The 24,164-nt window shown below is 41.0% G+C and overlaps 1 protein-coding gene across 1 annotated transcript in view; it reads left to right on the top strand.

The window, feature by feature from the left end:
- Positions 1-7,810: 7,810 nt before the first annotated feature.
- The window catches only part of ANGPT1 (angiopoietin 1), a 200,940-nt gene continuing 184,586 nt past the window's right edge, over positions 7,811-24,164 (top strand). The window contains exon 1 of the mRNA XM_034763485.1: positions 7,811-8,511. Within this exon, the coding sequence (XP_034619376.1) occupies positions 8,215-8,511 (297 nt within the window). The 5' untranslated portion in view covers positions 7,811-8,214. The remainder of the gene's footprint in view (positions 8,512-24,164) is intronic.

Here is a 24,164-nt window from a genome sequence, read left to right as displayed (position 1 = left end):
TAGTCACAATTACTTCAACACATTTTGGGGGCTTCTTCTTTTCCTCCCTGGACTGAAATCACAAACTGTTGGCTGACAGTATTAAATCCTTGATATTCCAAATTTGAGCCATGTTGGTTAATTGGAGTTGGTCACAAGGCATTGTTGTTTGCTGATTGGATGAATGTACTCTTGTAATCAGGAGGACTTGGAGATCTCAGTGGTCCTTTGAAATTCTCAGAGAAGGGTAGCAGTATAGAGAGGATAGATAGGGTAGGTAGGAATATGTTAAATCTTTTCCTGTCTGGTCCCATTAGCTTTATGCAAGGCATCATGCCTAGAAAAAAATTACAGTAAGATTATACGTTTATTTTATGTGCACATACATGGCCACAGTTGTGTTCATAAGGGCTGTGAGCAGATCCTGGGCTTGCTGGTTCAATTTCCTCTGTGCCAGGTCTCTGGCAAGGGAATTGGGGAACTCTGGAGCAGGTTCATCCCAGGCTCTGGGGCAGGTTAGAGAATCTTGTGTTTCCCCTATTCAGGGGCTCTAGGGGCCTGTCCAGGCCCTGGTGCAGACTAGATCAGCTCCCACAGCAACCCTAAATTGTGCTTCTGTTTCAGTGGTCCCAATGGACCATTATAGGAGTGCAGGGCCACTGAAATAACTCTGCTCTGGCCAGAATGACCCTGACACATGGGACTCTTGTAGAAGTGGGGCAGATCTTTGCACAGCCAGCTTTGCACTTAGTACACAGGCCCCATGTCAGCGCTATCTCCAGGGGGAAGACCTTATGCCTTCCAGCTAATGCAAAGGGGCCATAGAACAAGAATGAATTGGGTTCCTTGCTGTGGGAAGCAGAGTTCTTTCCCATCTAAAAGGTATCACTTCCAGAGTGAACCTGCAAGCTTTTGCACTTTTTACCTGCAAGCATTCGAGTGAGTAAAACTTGATGGCTGAAATATCTGCAGAAAGTGAATGCAAAGATGGTGTGAGCATAGCCACAGCATTTTTAAATTTGAGACGATGTTTCTGGAAAGCTTCCGGCAGTGTTCATCCATCTCCAGTACTTACCCTCCTTTGAAAACTGCTTTTAGATCTTCAGATAAAAGGCGAAACATACTTTTCAGATATGTTTATTGTTATCATGCTTGTACTTTGGCATATTCTCCTTCTCAGCCTCATAGGGTGGATATTATTCATGCTGATCTCTCATTGCTATATCTGCTCCAGCGGTATTTCTTCTGATCAATGCTCTGACTTTACTATCCATGGGAAGCAGAGACCTAATTACTCCATATAACTACTGTAGAAGTAGGCCTAGTAGTGTTGGAGCAGTGTGGAAAGTGCTTTCAGTACCATGGGCCCTATAAAGTAAATTTTAAAAATAGGTACAGAAGCAGGAAAAAGAAAGTAAGAAAGGTGAAGTAAGGACTGGCTAGTTCTGGGAGGGAAGTTCTTATTTTGCCAATTAATTGTAGTTTTAGTGCTTTTCTTTTCTAAGTTCTGAATAGTTCCACTTCATAGTTCTCTCTCTCTCTCCCCTCCTCTCTCAGATCAGGAAGGTGTTATCTTGCTCTGAATGTTCCCTTGTGTTCTCTCCTATAACAAATTTAAATTTCCTCCTAGTTCAAATGCATTGGCTCCTTTTCAGGCTAATGATGAAAGGTCAGGCTGAACTGAGCAAAAAGATATGCATCCGAAGAAGTGGCCTGTAGTCCACGAAAGCTTATGCTCTAATAAATTTGTTAGTCTCTAAGGTGCCACAAGTACTCCTGTTCTTTTGAGCAAAAAGACTACGTCCTTGGCTCTGAGTGGCAGTAGCTTCTTCAGCAACAGCAAAGAATTCTGGCTAACAGCTCCTGAAGCTTTGTTGGATCAAAGATAAATCAAAAATTTCCTATAGAAATGCTTGTGACATCCACACAAGCGCAAAAGGTGAAATCTTGCAGCCTTTACTGATGCAAATAGTCTTTTTGCTCATGTGTTCTGTCTTGTTGCCACCAATAACATTACTGATGTCAGTAAGACCTACTTCCGTGAGTAAAGTTTGCAGCAGTGGGTTCCAGAGGAGTTAACTGTGATTTAGATAATTACACCATATACTAGAGATGTAACTGGAACCTTGATCCAAACTCCCCTGAAGTTTAGGAACTTTTAGATTGTTTCCAAATTTTGTGTCCTGGGCCCATCTCCAAAGGCATTATTAATACTTAGGATATTATTCTAAATAGTTATCACAATGTTTTTACTAAGGAGGTTGCTATGAGGAAATACTACATAGAATCACAGAATCATAGGCCTTGTCTACACTACGAGAGTAGTTCGATTTTACTTAAATCGAATATTTGGAATCGATATTGCAAAGTCGAACGTGTGTGTCCACACTAAGGACAGTAATTCGACTTTGTGAGTCCACACTAACGGGGAAAGCGTCGACATTGGAAGCGGTGCACTGTGGGCAGCTATCCCACAGTTCCCGCAGTCCCCGCTGCCCATTGGAATTCTGGGTCGAGCCACCAATGCCTTCTGGGTAAAAAAATGTGTCGAGGGTGCTTTTGGGTAACTGTCGTCATCCATCCATCACTCACTCCCGCCCTCCCTCCCTCCCTGAAAGCGCCGGCGGGAAATCATTTCGCGCACTTTTCAAGTCATTGACAGCGCGGACGCCACAGCACTGTGAGCATGGAGCCCGCTGCAACCATCGCTGCAGTTGTGGCCGCTCTCAACGCCTCGCAGCTTATCATACAGGTTGCCCTGAGGCAGATGCAGAAAAGTCAGGCGAGGAGGCTACGTCAACGCGGTGATGGCCTGAAGTGTGAGAGTAGCACAGACCTCTCAGAAAGCAGGGGACCCAGCGCCGAGGACATCACGGTGGCAATGGGTCATGTTGATGCCGTGGAACGGCGATTCTGGGCACGGGAAACAAGCACTGAGTGGTGGGACCGCATAGTGCTGCAGGTCTGGGATGAATCACAGTGGCTGCGAAACTTCCGCATGCGGAAGGGAACTTTCCTTGAACTTTGTGAGTTGCTGTCCCCTGCCCTGAAGCGCAATGACACCCGGATGCGACCAGCCCTGACTGTCCAGAAGCGAGTGGCCATAGCCCTCTGGAAGCTTGCAACGCCTGACAGCTACCGGTCAGTCGCGAGCCAGTTTGGGGTGGGCAAATCTACCGTGGGGGTTGTTGTGATGCAAGTAGCCAAGGCAATCGTTGATGTACTGCTGCCAAAGGTAGTGACCCTGGGAAACGTGGAGGCGATCATAGATGGCTTCGCAGCGATGGGATTCCCAAACTGCGGTGGGGCCATAGATGGAACTCACATCCCTATCCTGGCACCGGACCACCAGGCCAGCCAGTACATTAACAGAAAGGGCTACTTTTCCATGGTGCTGCAAGCACTGGTGGACCACAGGGGACGTTTTACCAACATCTACGTGGGATGGCCGGGCAAGGTTCATGACGCTCGTGTTTTCAGGAACTCTGGTCTGTTTAGACGGCTGCAGCAAGGTATTTACTTCCCGGACCACAAAATAACTGTTGGGGATGTGCAGATGCCTATAGTCATCCTCGGGGACCCAGCCTACCCGCTAATGCCCTGGCTCATGAAGCCCTATACAGGTGCCCTGGACACTGAAAAAGAACTCTTCAACTACCGGCTGAGCAAGTGCAGAATGGTGGTGGAGTGTGCTTTTGGACGTCTCAAGGGGAGATGGAGAAGCTTGATGACTCGCTGTGATCTCAGCGAAACCAATATCCCCATTGTTATAGCAGCTTGCTGTGTGCTCCACAATCTCTGTGAGAGCAAGGGGGAGACCTTTATGGCGGGGTGGGAGGTTGAGGAAATTAGCCTGGCTGCTGATTACTCACAGCCAGACAGCCGGGCGATTAGAAGAGACCAGCGGGAAGCGCTGTGCATCCGGGAGGCTTTGAAAGCAAAGTTCCTGAGTGAGCAGGGTAACCTGTGACTTTCTAATTTTGTGTACAGAGAAGCCTTCACCCCACTTCCAACACACGTTTCAAAATAAAAATAGTTCTACTTTGTTAAAGCACACCGTTTTCTGTAATACTGTTTTCGCGGGAATTTTTTAAAACTGGGACGCAGACTGTGGTGCGGAGCGGGTGTAGTGTAGTCGCGCGAATGCAGCTTCTAAACTGAAGGACTGACAGGCTCCGGTGCGGTGGGATGGTTCTTTCAACGGAGCCTGTCACCCCTCCTGATAGGGACTGTGTGTATGGGGGTACTATGTGACTTTGTGGCGGGGGGGGACGCTTACAGATCCCCTGCTGTGTGGCTCTGTGATCCTGCCTAAGGACCGCCGCTTCAGATCTCTAACTGCCCTCCCGTGCCACAAAGTCACAGAGCAACCCACCTCCCACCACATAACATGAAAAGAACCTCCCAGACTAACCAGGGTAAGTAGTCACTGCATCACTGCACTATGTATGTGCCCTGCTGCTGTGCCTGCCCCCGACTATGTACCCTGCCAAAGGTGACTGTCCTGTCCAATTACCAACCCCCTTTCCCCCCCTCCTCCAAAAGAACATGATGGAAACAGTAGTTAACAGAAACATATTTTTTATTAACAACTACACAGGGGACTGGGAAGTGAAACTTGGACGGGGGCTTGTGTCAGGCGGGAAGGAAAGAACTTGTCAAACTTTGGGGACTGAGAGCCTTCTGCTGCTCGAGCTCTCTGCAGGGGTGCAGTGAGAGTTAGCAGGGACTCTGCCGCCTCTCCTTCTGTGCACTTTGGGTGAAGGGAGTATGGGACTTGGTGGCGGGGGAGGGCGGTTAGAGATGGACTGCAGCGGGGCTCTGTCCTCCTGCCTCCGTTCCTGCAGAACATCCACAAGGCGCCGGAGCGTGTCCGTTTGCTCCCTCAGTAGTCCAAGCAGGGTTTGAGTCGCCTGCTGGTCTTCCTGACGCCACCTCTCCTCCCGATCCATGTTGGCTTGGTGCATTTGGGACAAGTTCTCCCGCCACTGGGTCTGCTGTGCTGCCTGTGCTCTGGAGCAGGCTATAAGCTCGGAGAACATGTCCTCCCGTGTCCTCTTCTTCTTATGCCTAATCCTCCCTAGCCTCTGGGAGTGTGATGACAGGCTAGGTTGTGAGACAGTCGCAGATGGGGCTGTGGGAATGGGAAAAAGGGAGTGAATTCCTCAGAAAGATAAATGTAGTTGTGAACAAAGAACATAGTCTTTCTCTGTGAACAGGACCATGCACAGCACCTATCACATGCGCACTCAGCACAAGGTCGAATTCTCGGCCTTCGCATTCACTGTCTGTGGTTTTGCAGAGCACTTTTGAGAACCCTGTCAGGACAACGGAATTTCTGTTGCAGGCAGACATGGTAAGCCGTAGATTCGTGGCAGCTTAAAACTTTAATATTAGCAATGGCCTCATTTCACATTGAAATCAATGTCGGTCCCTGCTGCCAGCAATCCGGCAAGCAGGAAGTTTGCTCCTGTCCCACACCCTCGCGGCTGTCCCCGGGAACGATCCCTTTCGGCTGACCCTTTCCCGCCTCCACCGCGTGGCTGCAAACCAGCCAACACTAATAACATTCCCCTACCTCATTCAAAGCAGGTCTTCATGAGCGACATCACCCTCATGAGGATCTCTGAGAGCGACAGACAGAGAATGCTCCGGGAAAGCCTCCAAAGACCAGGGCCGTATGCCGCCATGCTGTTCCAAGCAATGATTCCGGAGTACTTGCTAGTCTCGTGGCGCGGCAACGTGTCCTACTACGGAGGACCCAATAAGGCCGCTCTCCCCAAGAACCTAATGCAGCGGATTTCAAATTACCTGCAGGAGAGCTTCCTTGAGATGTCCCAGGAGGATTTCTGCTCCATCCCCGGACATATAGACCGCATCTTACTGTAGCTGCAGTAGCAGGGACTACACAGTAGAGCGGCTTGGGCAGGACAATCATGCAAAACCGGACATTGCTAGATTTTTTTGAAATACTTGCACTGCCCATGACTGAACCGTTAAGTTATTCAAAGTAATCATGAGAAACCCATTTTTTACATTGTTAATAATCATGTTCTGTTACAAATAAATGTTTAGATGTTTACAACACTTACTGGATGATCCTTCACCAGATTCTGTGTCCGGGGTAACGGCTGGGGAGGGTTGGTAGGGGATCTCTGTAAGGGTGATGAAGAGATCCTGGCTGTCGGGGAAATCAGCGTTGTGAGCGCTGTCGACTGCCTCGTCCTCCTCATCTCCTTCCTCATCTTCCCCGTCCGCTAACATGTCCGAGGATCCGGCCGTGGACACTATCCCATCCTCAGAGTCCACAGTCAGTGGTGGGGTAGTGGTGGCGGCCGCACCGAGGATGGAATGCAGTGCCTCGTAGAAACGGGATGTCTGGGGATGGGATCCGGAGCGTCCGTTTGCCTCTTTGGTCTTCTGGTAGCCTTGCCTCAGCTCCTTGATTTTCACGCGGCACTGCGTTACATCCCGGCTGTATCCTCTCTCTGCCATGTCTTTAGAGATCTTCTCATAGATCTTTGCATTCCGTCTTTTGGATCGCAGCTCGGAAAGCACGGACTCATCGCCCCACACAGCGATGAGATCCAAGACTTCCCGATCAGTCCATGCTGGGGCCCTCTTTCTATTCTGAGCTTGCACTGCCATCAGTGCTGGAGAGCTCTGCATCGTTGCCAGTGCTGCTGAGCTCGCCACGATGTCCAGACAGGAAATGAGATTCAAACTGGCCAGACAGGAAAAGGAATTCAAATTCAAATTTTCCCGGGGCTTTTCCTGTGTGGCTGGTCAGAGCATCCGAGCTCGTACTGCTGTCCAGAGCGTCAACAGAGTGGTGCACTGTGGGATAGCTCCCGGAGCTATTAACGTCGATTTCCATCCACACCTAGCCTAATTCGACATGGCCATGTCGAATTTAGCGCTACTCCCCTCGTCGGGGAGGAGTACAGAAGTCGAATTAAAGAGACCTCTATGTCGAACTAAATACCTTCGCGGTGTGGACGGGTGCAGGGTTAATTCGATGTAACGGCGCTAACTTCGACATAAACGCCTAGTGTAGACCAGGCCATAGACGTGTGGGACTGGAAGGGACCTCAATAGGTCATCTATGCAATCAAGGAAGCACTGCATAATAATATATAATATGATATAATATATACAAAATAATAAAACATATAATGAGGAATGCTAATATAACCCTTGCAAACTTTCAGACTGGTAGAAATATTTTACATGAGACCACTGAACGCACACTATACCAAATAACACCCTTATATATTCCGGCTAGCACATCCAAATATTCTTTTTTTAATTAGACATATTATTCTATTAAGTGAACATGTAGACCTACATCTCTTCTGTGGAGCACATTCTGAATGTTATTTGGCAGTTTTGATTTCATCATGTCTTGTACAGAGAATCTCTGTAAATTCTGCTCAAAAATGTCATTGTAAAAAAAAAAAAAGCATGGGGGGTCAGTTAAATGTTAATATTTTCCATAAGTGTCAGTCGTCTGACTTAGCATTCTCTAACAGAAACAAGCAAATATCTACTACTGGATATTTTTATTTTCAGTGCTCTGTATATTTACTGAGGGATTACAACAAACTTCTACACTTTATCTACATTTTAATAGGACAGTGGAAACATAGGAAGTATATTAAGGTGGACTGCCCCACTTATTAAACTTATGTGAATCCGTCAAAAGCAGTTATATGCAATAGGGACCTGACAGCCATACGTGATTGAAGTCATGCATCTAGCCAGTTTGTAAGATGATCCCTCTGTACTGAGCCATCAGCCATCCTTAGCATAGGGGCGCACTCATACACACATTCCTGTCAAGTCATCTTGTGAAAGGCAGCCTGCTTCCAGCTTGGCTTGAATGTGCAACCTTAATAAAACTCTCTGAGGTCTGAGAGAAAATAGCAGTTCTGCAGCAGATAGTGTAGGGAAAGAGACTGGGATATGCATATGCAGCTAACTAAGGGAGGCTACATGCTGGACTGTAACAGAGAGGAAACAATAAATCTTAGCTACTATGCAATAAATATTTCTAATTTTAACTAAGGAAGCTATCATTATAGTGAAATAAAAACCATTTTAGCCAAAGCTGATATTTAAATACTCTTCTCCAATTCTCTTTCCAAAGATTTTTTTTCTATAAAATAAAGAGCAAATTAAAAGACAGAGGAGGTAAAAGTTTCTATAAGAGCAGAAAAGGAAAGTAGTAATAACATGACAATTTTTCTTTCTTTTGCTTTCCTGGCTGCTCTTCTGGCTCACATAGGGTGCAGTAACCAGCGCCGGGGTCCAGAAACCACTGGTAGAAGATACAACCGGATTCAGCATGGGCAGTGCACCTATACTTTCATTCTTCCAGAACAAGACGGGAACTGTCGTGAAAGCACGACAGACCAATACAACACAAATGCTCTTCAGAGAGATGCTCCTCACGTGGAACAGGATTTCTCTTCCCAGAAACTGCAACATCTGGAACATGTGATGGAAAATTACACACAGTGGCTGCAAAAAGTAAGAGTTTCCCTTTCAAATTCTCATTGAACTGATTATTTATTTATCGTGCTTCCCTGTTCACAGTTTGCATGTGTTTCTCTGAGAGCTGAAATAATGTGGATTTGTCTATTTCCATGTTATACTTGGTGAGAAATGTTGCAGCTAGAACTCACCCTTTCTTCTTTGGGCTTGCTTTTGGGAGCAAAACTTTCTTCACATTGCTGGAATATGCATCTTTTTAAAAGCATGATCCCAGGGGACCATGAATGATTTGAGAGCCACAGTGTATAATAATCCTTCAGAGACTTCTAATGATGGCACACTTTTCATTAAGTATTCTTATAACCTCTATTTATAGTTCTGGGCTTCAGATCAGATGTCATGAAGGGTACCTGGTACCCATAGCAAATGTGTGCACTTTTAAAGAAATACCAACATGACTGCCTAAATGCAATTAATAATTTGAAGGCAGCGTAATGAGAATATTATTATTCTCCCCAAAATACATTCAGTTGTACTACCACAGTTAGCTAATTAGTAAAAAGCAACAATATAATATTTTAAAAAAATCACAGTATGACTTTTAAAAATGTATAGATTACATTGGGCATGAAACAGCATGTTTTATTGATATGTCTATATAAAACAGAACAGAATGAATATCAGGAGCTTTTTTGAGTAATACAAAAATAAATTCTCTTTAGTAATTTGTGCTAAAAGTGTAAACTTTCAAATGAACTTTTTTGTATTTAAAATATAATTTGGGGCTTTGTTCCTGCAAAGATTTATGCAGGTGAATAACTTTACTCCCATGAGTAATCCCATTGACTTCAATAGGACTACTCCTGTGAATAAAGTTACATATGGAAGTCTTTGCAGGATCAAGCCCACAGCTTGGTAATGAGAATTGGTAGTGACTTATGATCCTGCACAACTGATAATTTCTATCAGAAACATATATTTTTCTCTGTATTGGTGGACACACAAATATTACTGCTGTCCCTAAGACCTGTTTAGTGTTACTTTGCCAAGTCTCTGAAAACCACTTAAACAATTGGTGAAATGTTTAATCAGCTAAGACTGCACTAACAAAATTTTCTGCGTCTTTTGTATTCCATGAGTTACGTGTTTCAGTTGTAATAAGAGTTCACATTTAGAACAAATACCGGATATACAATAAAAATGCATATTAATGTAATTGTTGACATCTGTATCATTTACAATTCACATCCCTGTCAGCCACTGCGAAAAAGATGTAATGCCTTTTGTTTTCAGTTCTGTAGTTAGTGTGCTTATTTTCTTATCGATTGAACTATAGTTACTATATGTTTGGTACTAACGATATGAGGATGATTATGTGCAGTAAACACGTGTGTAAAAGAAAATGTACATAATAAGATAAACCCAGTTATGTATCTTTCACCTTTTATTTCAGTCTTTCTTTCTTTAAACTGTACATGGAGTGCTTTAGAAAGATTAGAACTGGAGGCTTGTCTCTTTCTAGAGTGTAAGATTTTTCATTCAGTTATCACTCTACCTTTCAAAGCAAACGCTATGGAAAGGAGAAATGTCTGTGTTTCCGTACTCATGATTTTACTTGAGCAACTGCCTGCTGAATCATGCTTATGAGATTGTTACTTAATTCTGCATTTGTCCACTAGGGACTGAACTAAGATCACAGTTTCACTTGTGAATTGAACACGAAAAATGAGTCTCTAGAGTTTTAAAGTCTGAACTAGAGCTAGTATTCACATTTTTTTGGGGGGGGGGGGATTAACAAGTAGATAGTCAGTGTAAATGTTGCATTTGAGGTCTGTGCACTTTGTCAATGATCAGAACTTGGGCTGCAGGGGAAACCTTCCCCACGGTTTACATGAAACTGGTGTGCAGCAAAGAGCACTTATCTGCATGTGTCAGTTTTCCACTAGAATGGAAGAACCTGTTTCTCAGTGTGAAGGCAAATGAATCTGACCTGACTACATTATTACAACTCTGAATATTGAATTTGCCTTGTTACTGCTGTCATTGCAGGGCATTTCAGCAATAACTCATCTCCCTTTCAAAACAAGGAACATATGAAAAAAACCTCAGTTCTATCTCCCCTAATGATTTTCTCCTGAATTTGTAATGTAAGATGTAGTTAATATACTATGTGTCCAATGTTTTCTAATGCACCTGCCATGAACATGGTAAATGAGCAATATTAGTAGTTATATGGCTATGACCCAAATCATGCAATTATAATCATTAGAAAATATATGTAGAACTGAGCATTTATATTTTGACTTATGTAAAAGAAATATGTCCATTACTCTACAAAGTAATATATAACATTCATTAAACTGTGTATAGGCAATGTTTGCCAGAACACTATATTTGTAATAGAATATATACAAAACACTAATTTGGTCATTTTGGAAGACAAATTGCTAGCAATGTTAGTATAAAAAGAATTCAGTATACATTGTTTAATTAGTAAGTGGATGCTTTTAGTTTATCTAATCAAGGATAAATGTATTTTGATCTTTTTTTTTTTTTTAAATTAGCAGATTTCTGAAAACAAAATAAATCTTAGAAAAACTTTCTTGCAACGAACTGCCAGTTCAAATCTAGCTGAAAATGCCCTTGCCTGGAGAGCTAACTACAGGCAATTAAGTTTCAGCATTGTCCAATGGAATTTACATATGTATTGTTAGTGTTACTGTGATTTCATTGGCAATCCAAGGATGCAGCAAAATGCTCTCCACAGAAATTACCAAGAAAATAGCTTGGTAAACATTTTCAGAGGTTTTCCTAGAACTGTTTATTTTAATACTGGATAACTTCCCCCATTGTTTAAGCTTGGGTTTCATTTCTGCAATCTGTTTATTTTAATAGTTGAAAACAGACAGTGCATCTCTTTTTTTTTTCTTACAGTAACTGGCTGGCACGCTTGGTATTGAACTGTTCAGTACTTAATGACGGTATTTAAATATTCTCAAAGGAGTCATATGAAATTTTAGCTTGATAATCTACTCAGGAATTAGCTTTCATCGTCAACTAGTGTGAATTAATGGTATTGATGGGATATGAATACATTCAGAATGGCTGCAGATTTACATGTATGGAATCCATTTAGCAGTCACTATACATAATAGTGGTAATAGCTTTGAGTGGGTGAAGCTTGGCATCATAAACAGTCTATACATCTTCTTTGTTCTCTCACTTATTTAAACACTTGAACTATTTTATAGTATGTTGAAATTGAATATTTGATCATTATACATTATAAAATTCTAATGCTAAATTATAGCCTTGGATTTAAGGTCAATCAAAATCTTTCTAACCTGCTAAGACCCAAATTAATGATTTTGTCTTTCTCTTGCAACTGTTGATTAACCCTACTAACACCTAAAGCAGATGCAGGGAACTTCTTCTTTCATATCTACCATTTATTAGTGCTGTCATCAGCTTTAGTGGAGGCAATAGAGAATGCTGAACTTGGGCCCTGGCAAGTAAATAGCAGAAGAAATAATCTGCAACTATATTATCTTAGTATGTATTTATTTAAAATCTACTCTATTTATTTAAAGACTATCCTTATGGTATGTCTGGCAAGTTATTTGTACAAGGCAATTACTATCCTCGCAGTTCATCATAACATTTTCCAACAGCTTCTGAGCAACGTGCTCAGATTTTAAATGCCTTTCCTACAGTATGAAAAGAGACTGGCTTTTAAGTGTGGCCTTATAGGACAAGTAGAGGAGACTGACTTTTGAGAAGGTGGCCTTATTTGCAATTTACATGTGGCCAGATTACCTTTAAAGGGCTTAGCTAAGGTTGCCACCTGTCCTGTTTTCCCAGGTAGCTTTTTTGTGGCAGCTTTCCTGAGAAATCTGTCCTGGTTTTTTGTACCTCAGAGGTGGCAACCATAAATGCAGCATGCTCTCGCCTGTTCCCATGCCCATATACCATGGCCATCAAGGTTCACTTTCCATCATGGAAAGATGGAGTTATGGCTCCATATGCTCTCTGCCTCTCTCTGCTCTCTTTGGGGCATTATGCACTGTCAGTAATGTGTTAGTAACCCTGCACTTCCCTTAATGCATCAGCTGGAATTCCGTTTGGCCCACCTATGGGGTACTCAAAAGTGGAGGAGGCTGTTTATACATTGACCCTGCAGTGCAGCCATTCAAGGGCCAATCAACATCTAACACTCTAAGCACAGCTGGTGTAATTGACTGAGAAAATGTGTATTACAGTGCCATGGCTAGCTTAAGTATAAGGACAGAAATGCGAATCATGGCTACTGTTGTGACTTACTTATGAATCCCATTTTCCCAGGTGTCCACAAAGATTCCTGAGAGCCCTGGGGTTTGCCTTAGCTGAAGTCTTGGGCAAGTAAACAATGTGGTTCTTTCATTTTGCATTTTAAATGCGGTACAAGCATATGCTTCAGGCATTTGATGCAATCAAAAGATATTCCTCTTAAACGAGATTTCTGTGTTTTGGGAAGACATTTACTGATGATATTTTTCAGCACCCTTCTGGTGTTTGTTTGTTTAATGTGGAACTTTTAAATGGTAACCCGTTTATGTGCAAAAAGTAAGGTCGCATCCTGCAAAAACGTACATTTTACTCATGTGAGTAGTGGGTTCTGCTTCAGTTACTCATGTGCCTAAATGTTTACAGGATCATCCCTTAAAAGTTCTCCATGTGCATCATCCCTGGTGAAGTGACTCAACTACTAATTTTCACAGGAACAGAGCAGGCCCTTCATGGATAGATTCTGTAACCCTCAGCCACACTGAGTATTGTGTTAATAGGCCCACAGTGTGAAATCCTGAGCCAATTGAAGTCAATGGCAAAATTCCCATTGACTTCAGTGAAGTCAGGATTTCACCTTTAGTGAGGTTCTATTCAGTGGAAGTAGGGATTTAGGAATCTGGCCCTTAAAGAGCAACAACAACTATCTAGAAACAAATCTGTTCTATTTGTCTCCAAAAATAAAACTGGCTTTTTTACCCTTTAAAAAAATATTTTTCTTGCATTCATATGCCTGCATTTTGTTAAGAGCTTTATACATTCAAATTCCTGTAACCCCTAGAGATGCATGGAGGTACCCACAAGAAAGACATGGGACCTCAAATATGGAAACATCTGAGAACTGCTAAGTATTGGGGAGTTATATATTTAGCAATATTTAAAAAAAAAAACAGAATAGTAGAGTTCAAGCCAGTCTCACATTTTTTTTTGCCACATTTTCTAGCAAATGACTTTTTAAAATAGTTCCCAGGCTTTGATAGAAAGCTGTGTCACACTGTGCAATGTAACCCAAATTTATGTATTTTCATTAATAACAGCAGTAGTTAGGAACTTTGGTAATAAGAAAGCATTAAAATTATTGGTCATCCTTAAAAATGTTCCACCAACTTTCCCTCTGGTAGATTTTGCCTGCTTTAGAGCACTGGTTTATTTTAAAAATCATATAGAGATATAACATAAGACCACATGATATTTCAGATGCTCTGAGCACTCACAGTTGCCATTGACTTCAGGCCATTGAGTTTAGGAAGTTTAGGCCATTGACTTCACCTATTAGCAGTATTACTTATTATAAAGACGTGTCTAGTGTTTACTGAAAATGATCACTTGAGATTAGGAATTGTTTGGAGGGGAAAATTATTAAAATTATGTTCACTGCAAACAAATAAGAATTAAAATCTGTGGCTGATTCCGTAACACTGAATCAGATTATCAATATGTTCTACAGGTAAGCCTTGATTAAATGGTCTCTGGTTTAACCGAAGATGTGTCCCTGCTGGCTCTGCAGGCAGGGGTGCTGAAACAATTTCTCTATTGGGGGTGCTAAGAGCCAATGATCCAAACTGTAAACCCTGTATCTGATGGAAACCACTTCAAGATAGAGGGTGTGGCAGCATCCCCAGCACCCCTAGTTCCAGGAGCAATCTTCAGCCCTCTGGAGATCTAACCCCAGGAGAGCTGTTGCCTGTTCCTTCCTATACAGCATATATGTGTTATGGGTGGGGAACAGGAACATAGTTTAGCCTTGCAAAGTTTAGGAGCTACACAGGTCTGGAACTGCCAAGTTCTCCAACCCGCTACCCTGAAAGTTTTGAATGTACTTTGAAATCTTCAGATAATTGGGATTCACCTATATACTTTATCAAAGGGTAAATCCTGAAGCACATTTAGATCAGCTTGTTATTAGCCACGAAATATACATGGCTCAATGTATTTTTCTGTGCTTGCTATATCATGCAACCAAAGTAAGATGCAAATAAATAAAAACTGATAGAAACTTTTTTAAAATAACATCACAGTCTTTAGCAATGTCATGAACCTGATCCTCAGGAGCAACAGCTTAATCTGAAATAGGCATTTTGGACTGAAAGCCTTCCCAGTGGGATGAGGTTTTCCCTCTTGTTCAAGGGGTTAAGAGTTGATCAGGAAAAGGAAATTGAAATAGTATCACATTTCTTAGAAGGTTTTTCTTATGAAACATCTTGTATTTTAAAACAAGGTTTTTCTTCTGTAACCTCATATACATATTTTAGGAAGTATTATGAAACATCAGGCTGGCTTATATACACGGGTGACGGGTTCATTAGAAATAAAATGCCATAGACAAATGTACGTTTACGCTGCTGTACCATTTTTCATTATTGTTATTGCATAAGGATCAAACTTTGCTAAGATAATGTTAGTCTTTTCAAAACAACTCATATTTTAAAAAAGGGAACAAAGAGGGCTACTACACAAAATGTATATTGTGAAATATATAATTGAGCCATTAACCAAGTCTCTTCTGCACACTTCAGTCCCATTAAAGGTAGCAATATCCTGTATGATCTGGGTAGATATTTAATTCTAACTGTATGTATGAGAAATTGCTCTTAACATGTGTTGCAGTGTCAAATCTCATGTCAACATTTTATTTGTATTCATTATTTACGAACAGTACTGTCTAGAGACCCCAATCAGAGGCCTGTCTGTATGAGAAGTTGCACTGGTTTAACTAACGGTGTGATTTTTAAATTGATTTTAAAAAGTTAAACTGGTACAAAAGGCAGTGTAGAAACTTATTCTGGTTTAAACTAGATGTTCTTCTGGTTTATCTTAAGTCAATTAGGAATCACTTTAAGTCAAACCAAAATAAGCCACTCCTAAATTGAAATTAGAGTATCTACCCAGGGGGATGCACTGGTTTAACTAATCTAGTTTAGAAACTGATTTAAGTTGAACTGGTGCAATTTTCTTGTGCATACAAGACCCAAGATTGTGGTCAGTGGGGAAAGGTGCACAAGCAGCATTATTGCACATTTATTTAAATATATTTTGCTTCCTGAAAACTGTTGGGCTATAAGAAGTTTACAAATAGAGCTAGGATAATATTTTTAACTGAAACCTTTTTAATCAAAAAATGCAGATTCAGCAACACTGAAACATTTTGCTAATTTTTTTTATATAAAAAAACAATTTTGGGGGGGATTTAAAATGACTTTTTGTTTAAAAAATTTCTTTCCTTTCATTTTTAAACATTAAAACAACATTTTAAAATGCTTGATATCAAACTTTGTGAAATTTCCACCAAACAGAAAAATCCATTGTTCACCCTGCTCTACAAATGAAAAGTAGTGAGGAGTACCAATATTCAAAGCTTTGAGGTACATAATTGAAACACATTGCGACAAGGTAAAAGGGTAAAAAATACAAGACACTCCACTGAGAAAAGGGGGCAGTGTTAGAAAACTCTGTGGAGCTGCGTGAGTGGGAGATGAGTGTTTTGGTGAGTCACTTTGAAGGCCTGTAACAATTTCACCCCTTCATAACAATTTCATACCCATCTCCCTTTCTTTTAAGGGCCAAAAATAAACCAAACTTCCAAATCTGACCATACTGAACTTGGAAAAAGTTCTGACGTAGATCCAAACTCTGTGACTAACCCCTGTTTAAATAACAGGCTGAAGCAAAACTCTGGAAGCATTCCCCCTCACACAAACACACACACACACACACACACACCCCACACACACACACACACCTGAGCTTTGGGGGGAAAATCTGCTTCTAAACTTTGTGGCTTAACTCCAGCTCTACTTTTTATGCAGGCTTGACTGCTATGAATCACTTGTCATCTTGGCATTGGTTCTTTGGCTGAAAAATGTAACAGAAGAGTTGTTAGTAAGATGAGACCTTTGCATTTAGAATATGCATTAATCCTATCTGTTCTAGTTCTCTTTCGATACTGCCTATAAATTAAAAGCATGCCTTTCATATAGCCCTTTTCACATTACAAATGGGTGCAGATACTCTAAATCTTTATGGAAAAAATACTGAAACCTTGTGCTCTCCATTCCTGGGTGTGCAGTTGTCCATATAAACCTGTAGACATGTCCCAAATGAACTAGATGTTGTGTACAACTTTTGCGATTTGCATCTCCTTTATAGAATGGAGCTCAAGATAATGCAAATGTGTACGTGTTTCCTAAGGATACTCGGCATAAAATATCTTTAAATATTTTTCAGTATTTGTTTTTTAATTGTTGGAATCAGATTTTGTCATTTGTCAGATTTTTGGACAGGTTTCAGAGTAGCAGCCGTGTTAGTCTGTATCCGCAAAAAGATTCTTTTTGTTCTTTTTGCAGATTTTTTGACTGTCTTGTTTACAAATAAAGACCCAGGCATACCTTCTGCAGGCCAAACTCATGGAGGGGAATGAAAATTCTTGAGTTTCAACTCACAGAATTGCCATCTGATCAGACATTCCATCAAAAAGTCTTGGTTAAAAATTTCCTACTGTGGACTGAAGAGGGGACATGGCCTCAGGAGGACATTGTAGAACAAGGATAAGCCCTATGGGCCAGATCTGTAAGGGTATCGGTGCCTAAATCAATGGGAGTCAGGTGCCTAAATATCTTTAAAAATCTGTCCCTGTGTGCTCCCCAGGTCATAACAGCAAATCTATGGCACTGTGGAAGTGCAGTGGAAGGTGTATGAGGAGAAAAACTGACCAGGATATTTTGGTCCTTCCTGATAGCACATTTTCTTTAAGATTTCAACACTGGCAGCCAGATGGGAGCCAGTTTAGCTGAGTGCTAAACAGTTTTGAAAATTTGGCCCAGCAACAACTCTTCTATGTGCTGTGTGTTGTTATGGGACCCCACTGCCAAATCCCCAACAAGACCAGTGCTTAATTTGTAATGAAAGAGGTGCCAGGGTTCAAGCAACTAGGTGCTGTGGCTCAAGCAATTGTTTTATTTTCATAACTGATGCAGCAAGCCCAGAGGTGCCGGAGCTATAAACTGCCAAGTCTAGAGGCGCCAGGGATCAGCCCTGGTAAGCCCTGGCACAAATTAACCCCTGATCAAGGGTTTCCTGTGTGAAAGGGTTTTTTCTTGTAAGATATTATCAGCATTATGGTAGGAGATGTATTTTCACAGGGCCTGAGGGGGATAACATTGTAGGATGGCCATTCTTCTAACAGAGCCTCTTCCTGCCCACATCATAGTCCTGAACCTGCAGAGGGAACTTCCATGATGTTGTATCAACCATGCAAGGTACTAACAAGCTTCAACAGGACTTTATTTTTACAGTGGAAACCTCTTTACCAAGCTGCAGCTGCACTCTCACTCAGCCTCCTCAACTCCTCCCCCCTCCTTTCTGTTTTCTGTCCTTTCAGACTCCCAACGGCCAGTGCTCCCAGTTCTAATAATCACAAGCAGCATCTAAACACCACATATGAGCATCAGGAGGACAGTGCTGATGCCAATTCAAAGCCTCTCCCCACCCATTTGGGGCATAACGGCCAATTTCAATCAATCCTTACATGATTTAGGGCCCAAGGTCTGCAAAATGGAACTAGCGCTTGCCCATAATGGGTAAATGTATTTGATTATTTTGAGATGTACTTTAAGTCTTGACCTTTAGGATATTCCAGATCCATGGAACAAATTTTAACAACCTAAAATGTCATAGGAATAACTTTGTGCAATCTACAAAGCAGCTTTTTAATTTGCCCTTCAGGTAGATGGCGAAGGGATGAGGGGTACCTCTTTCCCCTTTGGTTCATGTTATTTATGAATGCTCTAAAATTGTCAGCCAACATGTAGAAAAGTTATCTTCTTTCCTGAGATACCATGTCAGCATTAAATACTGCCTTACCCAAAGTAGTATTAGAGAGCAGTTGTCTGTGGATATCAGTTCACTCTTCCCAATGTAGAAATGGAAGCTCTGAACAAGGGCATTGATTACATTCCAATATAGTGAAAGGCTTTCATTTAATAGGAGACTATCCTTTTTCTAAGTGGAGATATAAAGTGGAGAAAAATCAAAGTAATTGCTATTAAATTATGATTCTATAGTATTAAAAAGTTTATCTGTCCTTGAATGGATTTTCCTGTGATTGGAGGAAACTTCAGGTTAAGTTAAATCACTTATATCCTCTATTTAAATATTGATATTTAGTTTCCTATGTAGATAGCTCTGGGTAGATATAGCAACAAACTTTTCGCTTATAAGTTAACTGTCATGCAAAGGTCTTTTGCAGAGGAAAAAAGGGTGCCTTACAAATCAGTTAGTTGTTTTAAATTCTCTCATCAGCTCAGTACTTGGGTAACAGTGAAAGATGATGAGTTAAATTAATAGATATACCACGCCAAAGTTTTCCAGCAATGTATCATTTGCTTTTGGCCAAAAGTTTTAAACTTAGCAGCCCAAACTTAGGCTCTTTATAAGCAAGAATTTCAAAAGTGAATAGTGGTTTAGTGGTTCTGAGTGCGTCAATTTCTGGGTGCCCAATTTGAGACATTTTAAAAGGGTCTGATTTTTGAGAGGGTGGGTGCTATTCTTTGTGAAAATGAGACCCTCTACAGTGTCTCAGTTCAAGCATGCAAAATCACTAACAGCTGTTAAAAAACATGGCTTTATTTCAACACCTAAATAAAAGTGGCCTGATTTTCTAAAGAGTTAGGCAGCTATCAAAGCCCACAGAAGTCAATGGGAGCTGCAGTTGCCTTTGAACAAAATCAAGCTACTTTTCCCTTTGTGTTGGTGCCTATGAGTGGACTTAGAAAATGTTGTCTTTTTGTAAAGAATTTTTCTATCATTATTTGTAAAGGGCTGAGTCCATTTATGAGGGGGATAGTCAAATACTGCACGTTGCTGTACCGATTCAATGGGAAATTCCTGTGGCCTTCTGGGCCACACAAGCCTCAGCTGGCCAACCCATTCAAGGGCAACCCCTAGCACACAATGCCTTCAGCAGGAAGTTGAGGAGCTACTTGGCAGGGAAGAGACCTCAAACAAATGACCTCATCCTCTCTATTTTAAAGCCATTCCTCTCTGTTCCTTTTGCAGGAATTGTAACTCCCACAGGATTTTCTGCAGCCTTAGGATCATCATTCTGTGTGTGGCTTCCCAGTGTGGAGGGGAATGGGAAAGAGCCCTCTACTGTTCTCACATCACTGGTCTGCTGCTAAAAAGGCTTCCCAGTGGCCAATCTTCTTCATCACTCTGGCTCTCAGCTCTACAGCTATCAGCCAGGGAGATCTTAATTCAGGTTGTAGCCCTTCAGATTTATTCTCTGAATGACACATACAGACAGCCTGCCGGGGGGAGGAGGGGGGACATTTCCCATATTGGGAATTTTGGCAGACTTGCTGAACATATGTAATAAGTTCCCTGATGTCATTCCAATGACTCCAGTAGAGGACAGTAATAAGGGACTGTGTAACACCATTTCAAGCATCACATGGCTGCTACTAATTACCTAGAGAGATGTGTGAAATGTTCACAGTGTCACTTGATACATTTTCATGGCTTGAGGATTTTCTTGCATTTCATTACAAATGCAAAAATTATCCTGTAATTTGTCCAGTTTGTAACTTGTACCAATCTGTCCGGTCTTGCAAACAATAACATAAGTTAGACACAGATGATACAACAATATTCCCTTGGTCTAATTAAGTCACTCAAGTTGCCACCTAGAGATATTCATGCCATGCTATCTGGGAAAATAAATCAAAAGAGTCAGCCTTCCCAATTTGGTACTTCCTAATTCCACCAGCTATGAAAGATAGTATATTCCAAAACTTGGACACAATGAAGGATGTACTTGACATCAACGCCACTGTCTCAAATGATCTGGTGTTTGCCTGGAACACAAGGACAAGCAATATCTAACCATCCATACCACTGGAGCACATGATGAATGACCTTCTTTAGGATCCTTCCAGGTTTTATTGTTTTTTACCATATTGAGGTAGCACCTAAAGACCTCAACCAACTATTGCCCCAGTGTGCTAGATACTGTACAAACATATAATAAATCATAGTTTCTGCCCCAAAGAGCTTACAGTCTAAAGGACAAAATGTAATAGGTAGATGAAGCACACAGGGTGGCCGGAGCTGGTTTGTGGAGATTCATAGATGCCAAGGCCAGAAGGGACTCATCTAGTCTGACCTCCTGTATAACACAGGCCACAGAACTCCCCCAAAATAATTCCTAGAGCTGTATATCTTTTAGAACAATATCCAGTCTAGATTTAAAAATTGACAGTGATGGAGAATCCAACATGATCATTGGTAAGTTGTTCCAATGGACAACAAGTAGATATAATAGGATGTACAGAATTCTGAGCTAGTCAGAGGTAACTCCCCACCTGCCTAGCCTTTATCAGAATGTACATTATTTCAGTATGGCACAGGTGAGCTTGATGAATGACTTGAATGAGAATAAAGTGGTGGCTTTATGGATTTTGCCTGGGAGCTTTTCCCACTCGTAAAGGGCAACATGGAAGAAATTGTGCAAAGGTTTGTCAGAGATGTGGAGAATCAGGTAATGTAGGCTGGCATCAGTGGCAGAGAGAAATGCTCTAGTAGCTACAAATCTGAGTAGGACTATAGTCCATTTAAAAAGAAAAGCAGGAAATTTGGGGAATATTTTTCTCAAAGATATAACCATTTTAAATAAAAATAGACCAGTTTTTCAGCAGAAAGAGCATGTTTCCAGGTGAAAATATTTGGGGGGCAAAGTAATATTTTCAGTGAAAATATACAGATATGTATTTGTATGTTTTCAATGAGAACAGTGCCCATTTTTCCAATTTTCTGAAAAAGCCAGAGATTCAGAGGTGCAAAATCCCTCAGAATGAAATGAAATTCACATTTAATAATATAAAAAAAGTTCACTGTTTTTTGTACAGCTCTAGTGTTACCCTTGTCAGGATAAAGAACACCATTTGTGATAGCACATAGTTTGCGGACTGTTAATATGTTTATTTCTGCTAACCAAGCATGTCACTGCCCCATGTGATATTGCTTCCCTATCCACTTCCTGTTAAATTAATGGTATTTAGAAGAGTCAAAATTCAATTCTTTTTTTTTTTTACAAGCAGATAATTCTAAAAAAGCAGACAATTTACAAGAAGATAATTTATCAATGACCTTCCAGAGTTTGCAGAGACTAAGAAGGCCAGCAGCTGTATATAGAGGTTCAATGCTCAAGGGTGCCTGGTGCCTCCTATTGAGTGGAGGATGCTTAGCACTTCGCAGGAGGCAGCTTGCAGGCTTGGTCTATGTACAACAGATTGCTCACAATACTTGTATGTGATAACAATTGTGCCTCATTATAACAAGCTATGAGAAACATTTCAGTGTTGCAGAGTTTTTATTAGGGTTGAACTAAGAGGAAATGGCTCTCATTCTCTAGTTTACACTCCTGGAGGGTTCCACAAGTATCTGGTGTTTAGATCCCGTGACATCAATGTGTTTAGAGGGTCGTACCTAACCCAAGTTCTGCAGTACATGGTGACATACTCCCAACAGAATAAAGCCAAAGTATTTCAATGAGTCAAAATCCATGGAATTTCAATTTCTTACATAATCCACATCGGAGATAACTTGACCCTAAATATCTATACTCCTAATGTGTTCCAACCATGTTGGTACATACTGTTCTTACCGCTTTGCCTCTAAGAACAGTTTTCAAGGCGGTTTGTTTTCTACACATCCAGTGGATACTTTTTAAAACACATCCACATGTGCCAAGATAAAAAGAGCTGCAAAATTTAACACTGAGAGAAATGAAGGAATTGTTGTGAAATCCAAACCTTTACAGCTAGCTTTATTGCATTCATTTTAGTATTAACCAGACACCCCAAATAAGCAGCAGCTCTTACCTTTATAAACTTTTTGGAGACTTTAAGCATTTTTGCCCTTTCACTGCAACCCTCCTTCCCCTAAATTTAAAAAAAAAATTGTATTGTGATATCTAGAATGAGAAAGCATGTTCCTAGATTCAGTATTGCAAATAAACACTTTGCACTCCCACGCATCTTGGAAACATTTAGTAGCTTAGCCCTCTGACCCTCTGGGGTATTTCACAAAAACAGAATTGAGAAAGACTGAAAATGTCTTTGTCACTGTGGTACAAATATAACAACATGACATGCATGTTTTAGTGAAGTATGGTACATTTTTTTGTAGTTTTCAAAGGGCACTTTACCATTGTCATTCACTATATTGCTGCCAAAAATCATGCTGAAGATATGAAATTTATGAACAAAAATCTCTTGTCCTGGGTCACTAAAGTTTTCTTTGTTCTTTATCTCTGGCCAGTAAGTTAACATACCGAGATATTACAAATATGTTTTAGAACAAATATCCTATTTTAATTCTTGCTAAGCTCCAAATTGGATTTCCTCAGTCTTAGATATGGCAGTGTGGTTTTGAATGTTGTCATGTTTTCACTTCCACTATAAAGTAATTCTGAAAGGGTACAAGAAAGTTGCAGTGAGACTATTTTTAGAATATTACATGCATTGCAGTAAAGCTTTCTATTTTACAGACCACTTTCCACCATAAATCAGAATCATTTTTATGCATGCATAACAGAAAGGTTGTTGCTTTTGGATTTTTTCTAAAACTTTTAATAGATTTGGTACTTTATAAGGTGTTCCTCCTAGAAAAGCTTCTGAGAACCGTAATAAAAAAGTACAACTAGGAAAAAAAAAAAAGAATTTCCTTTAGCAATATGGCCCCAAACCAAATCTTAGAGCCAATCTAAAAATCATTAACTCATCATCCTTAAATAACCTCCTGACAAACTCACAAACTGAAAAGGAAATAAAAATGTCTTAAGTCTCATGAAGAAGGATGACACTGGCAAACCCTGGTGTATTTAAGGCCTGATCCTGCTCACAATGAATCTGCGGAAAAACTCCTGTTGACTTCAGCAGGGTCTGGACCATAGAGAAGGAAGCATTACAAAATTGCAGACCTGTAATGAAGATGATCCTGCCTGCACTGCTTTCTGGAACATATCCTGGGATGGCAAATAGCTCCAATCCTACTTTTTTTCAAGTGCTGTCCCTTTAAACCCAGATCATTTAATATCCCTGTGTCCTACAGTAAAGGAATGTCTTGTTATTAGAACTCAGTGCTGTTCAAATTAATCTACAGGACAGGAAATCCACCGGTAGTAAGGAGGAATTTTAAAGGGCCAAGACTGAATGTGGCAAGATGCTAGTCCAACAGTTATGGATTCTGAAGTCCATCCACAGAACAGTGCTGCCTGGACACCACCAGCGTACGTGTTCCCACAGTCTTCTCTACAGCTGCACCCGTGTGTTTTAACATTACCCTACTGGGGACACCTGTCTACTGAAAAT

This window comes from Trachemys scripta, chromosome 2 (assembly GCF_013100865.1).
Source record: "Trachemys scripta elegans isolate TJP31775 chromosome 2, CAS_Tse_1.0, whole genome shotgun sequence".
In the NCBI taxonomy this organism is placed as follows: Eukaryota; Metazoa; Chordata; order Testudines; family Emydidae; genus Trachemys; species Trachemys scripta.
Note: the sequence above shows the minus strand (reverse complement) of the source record. Positions and strands in the feature narration are given on the sequence as shown.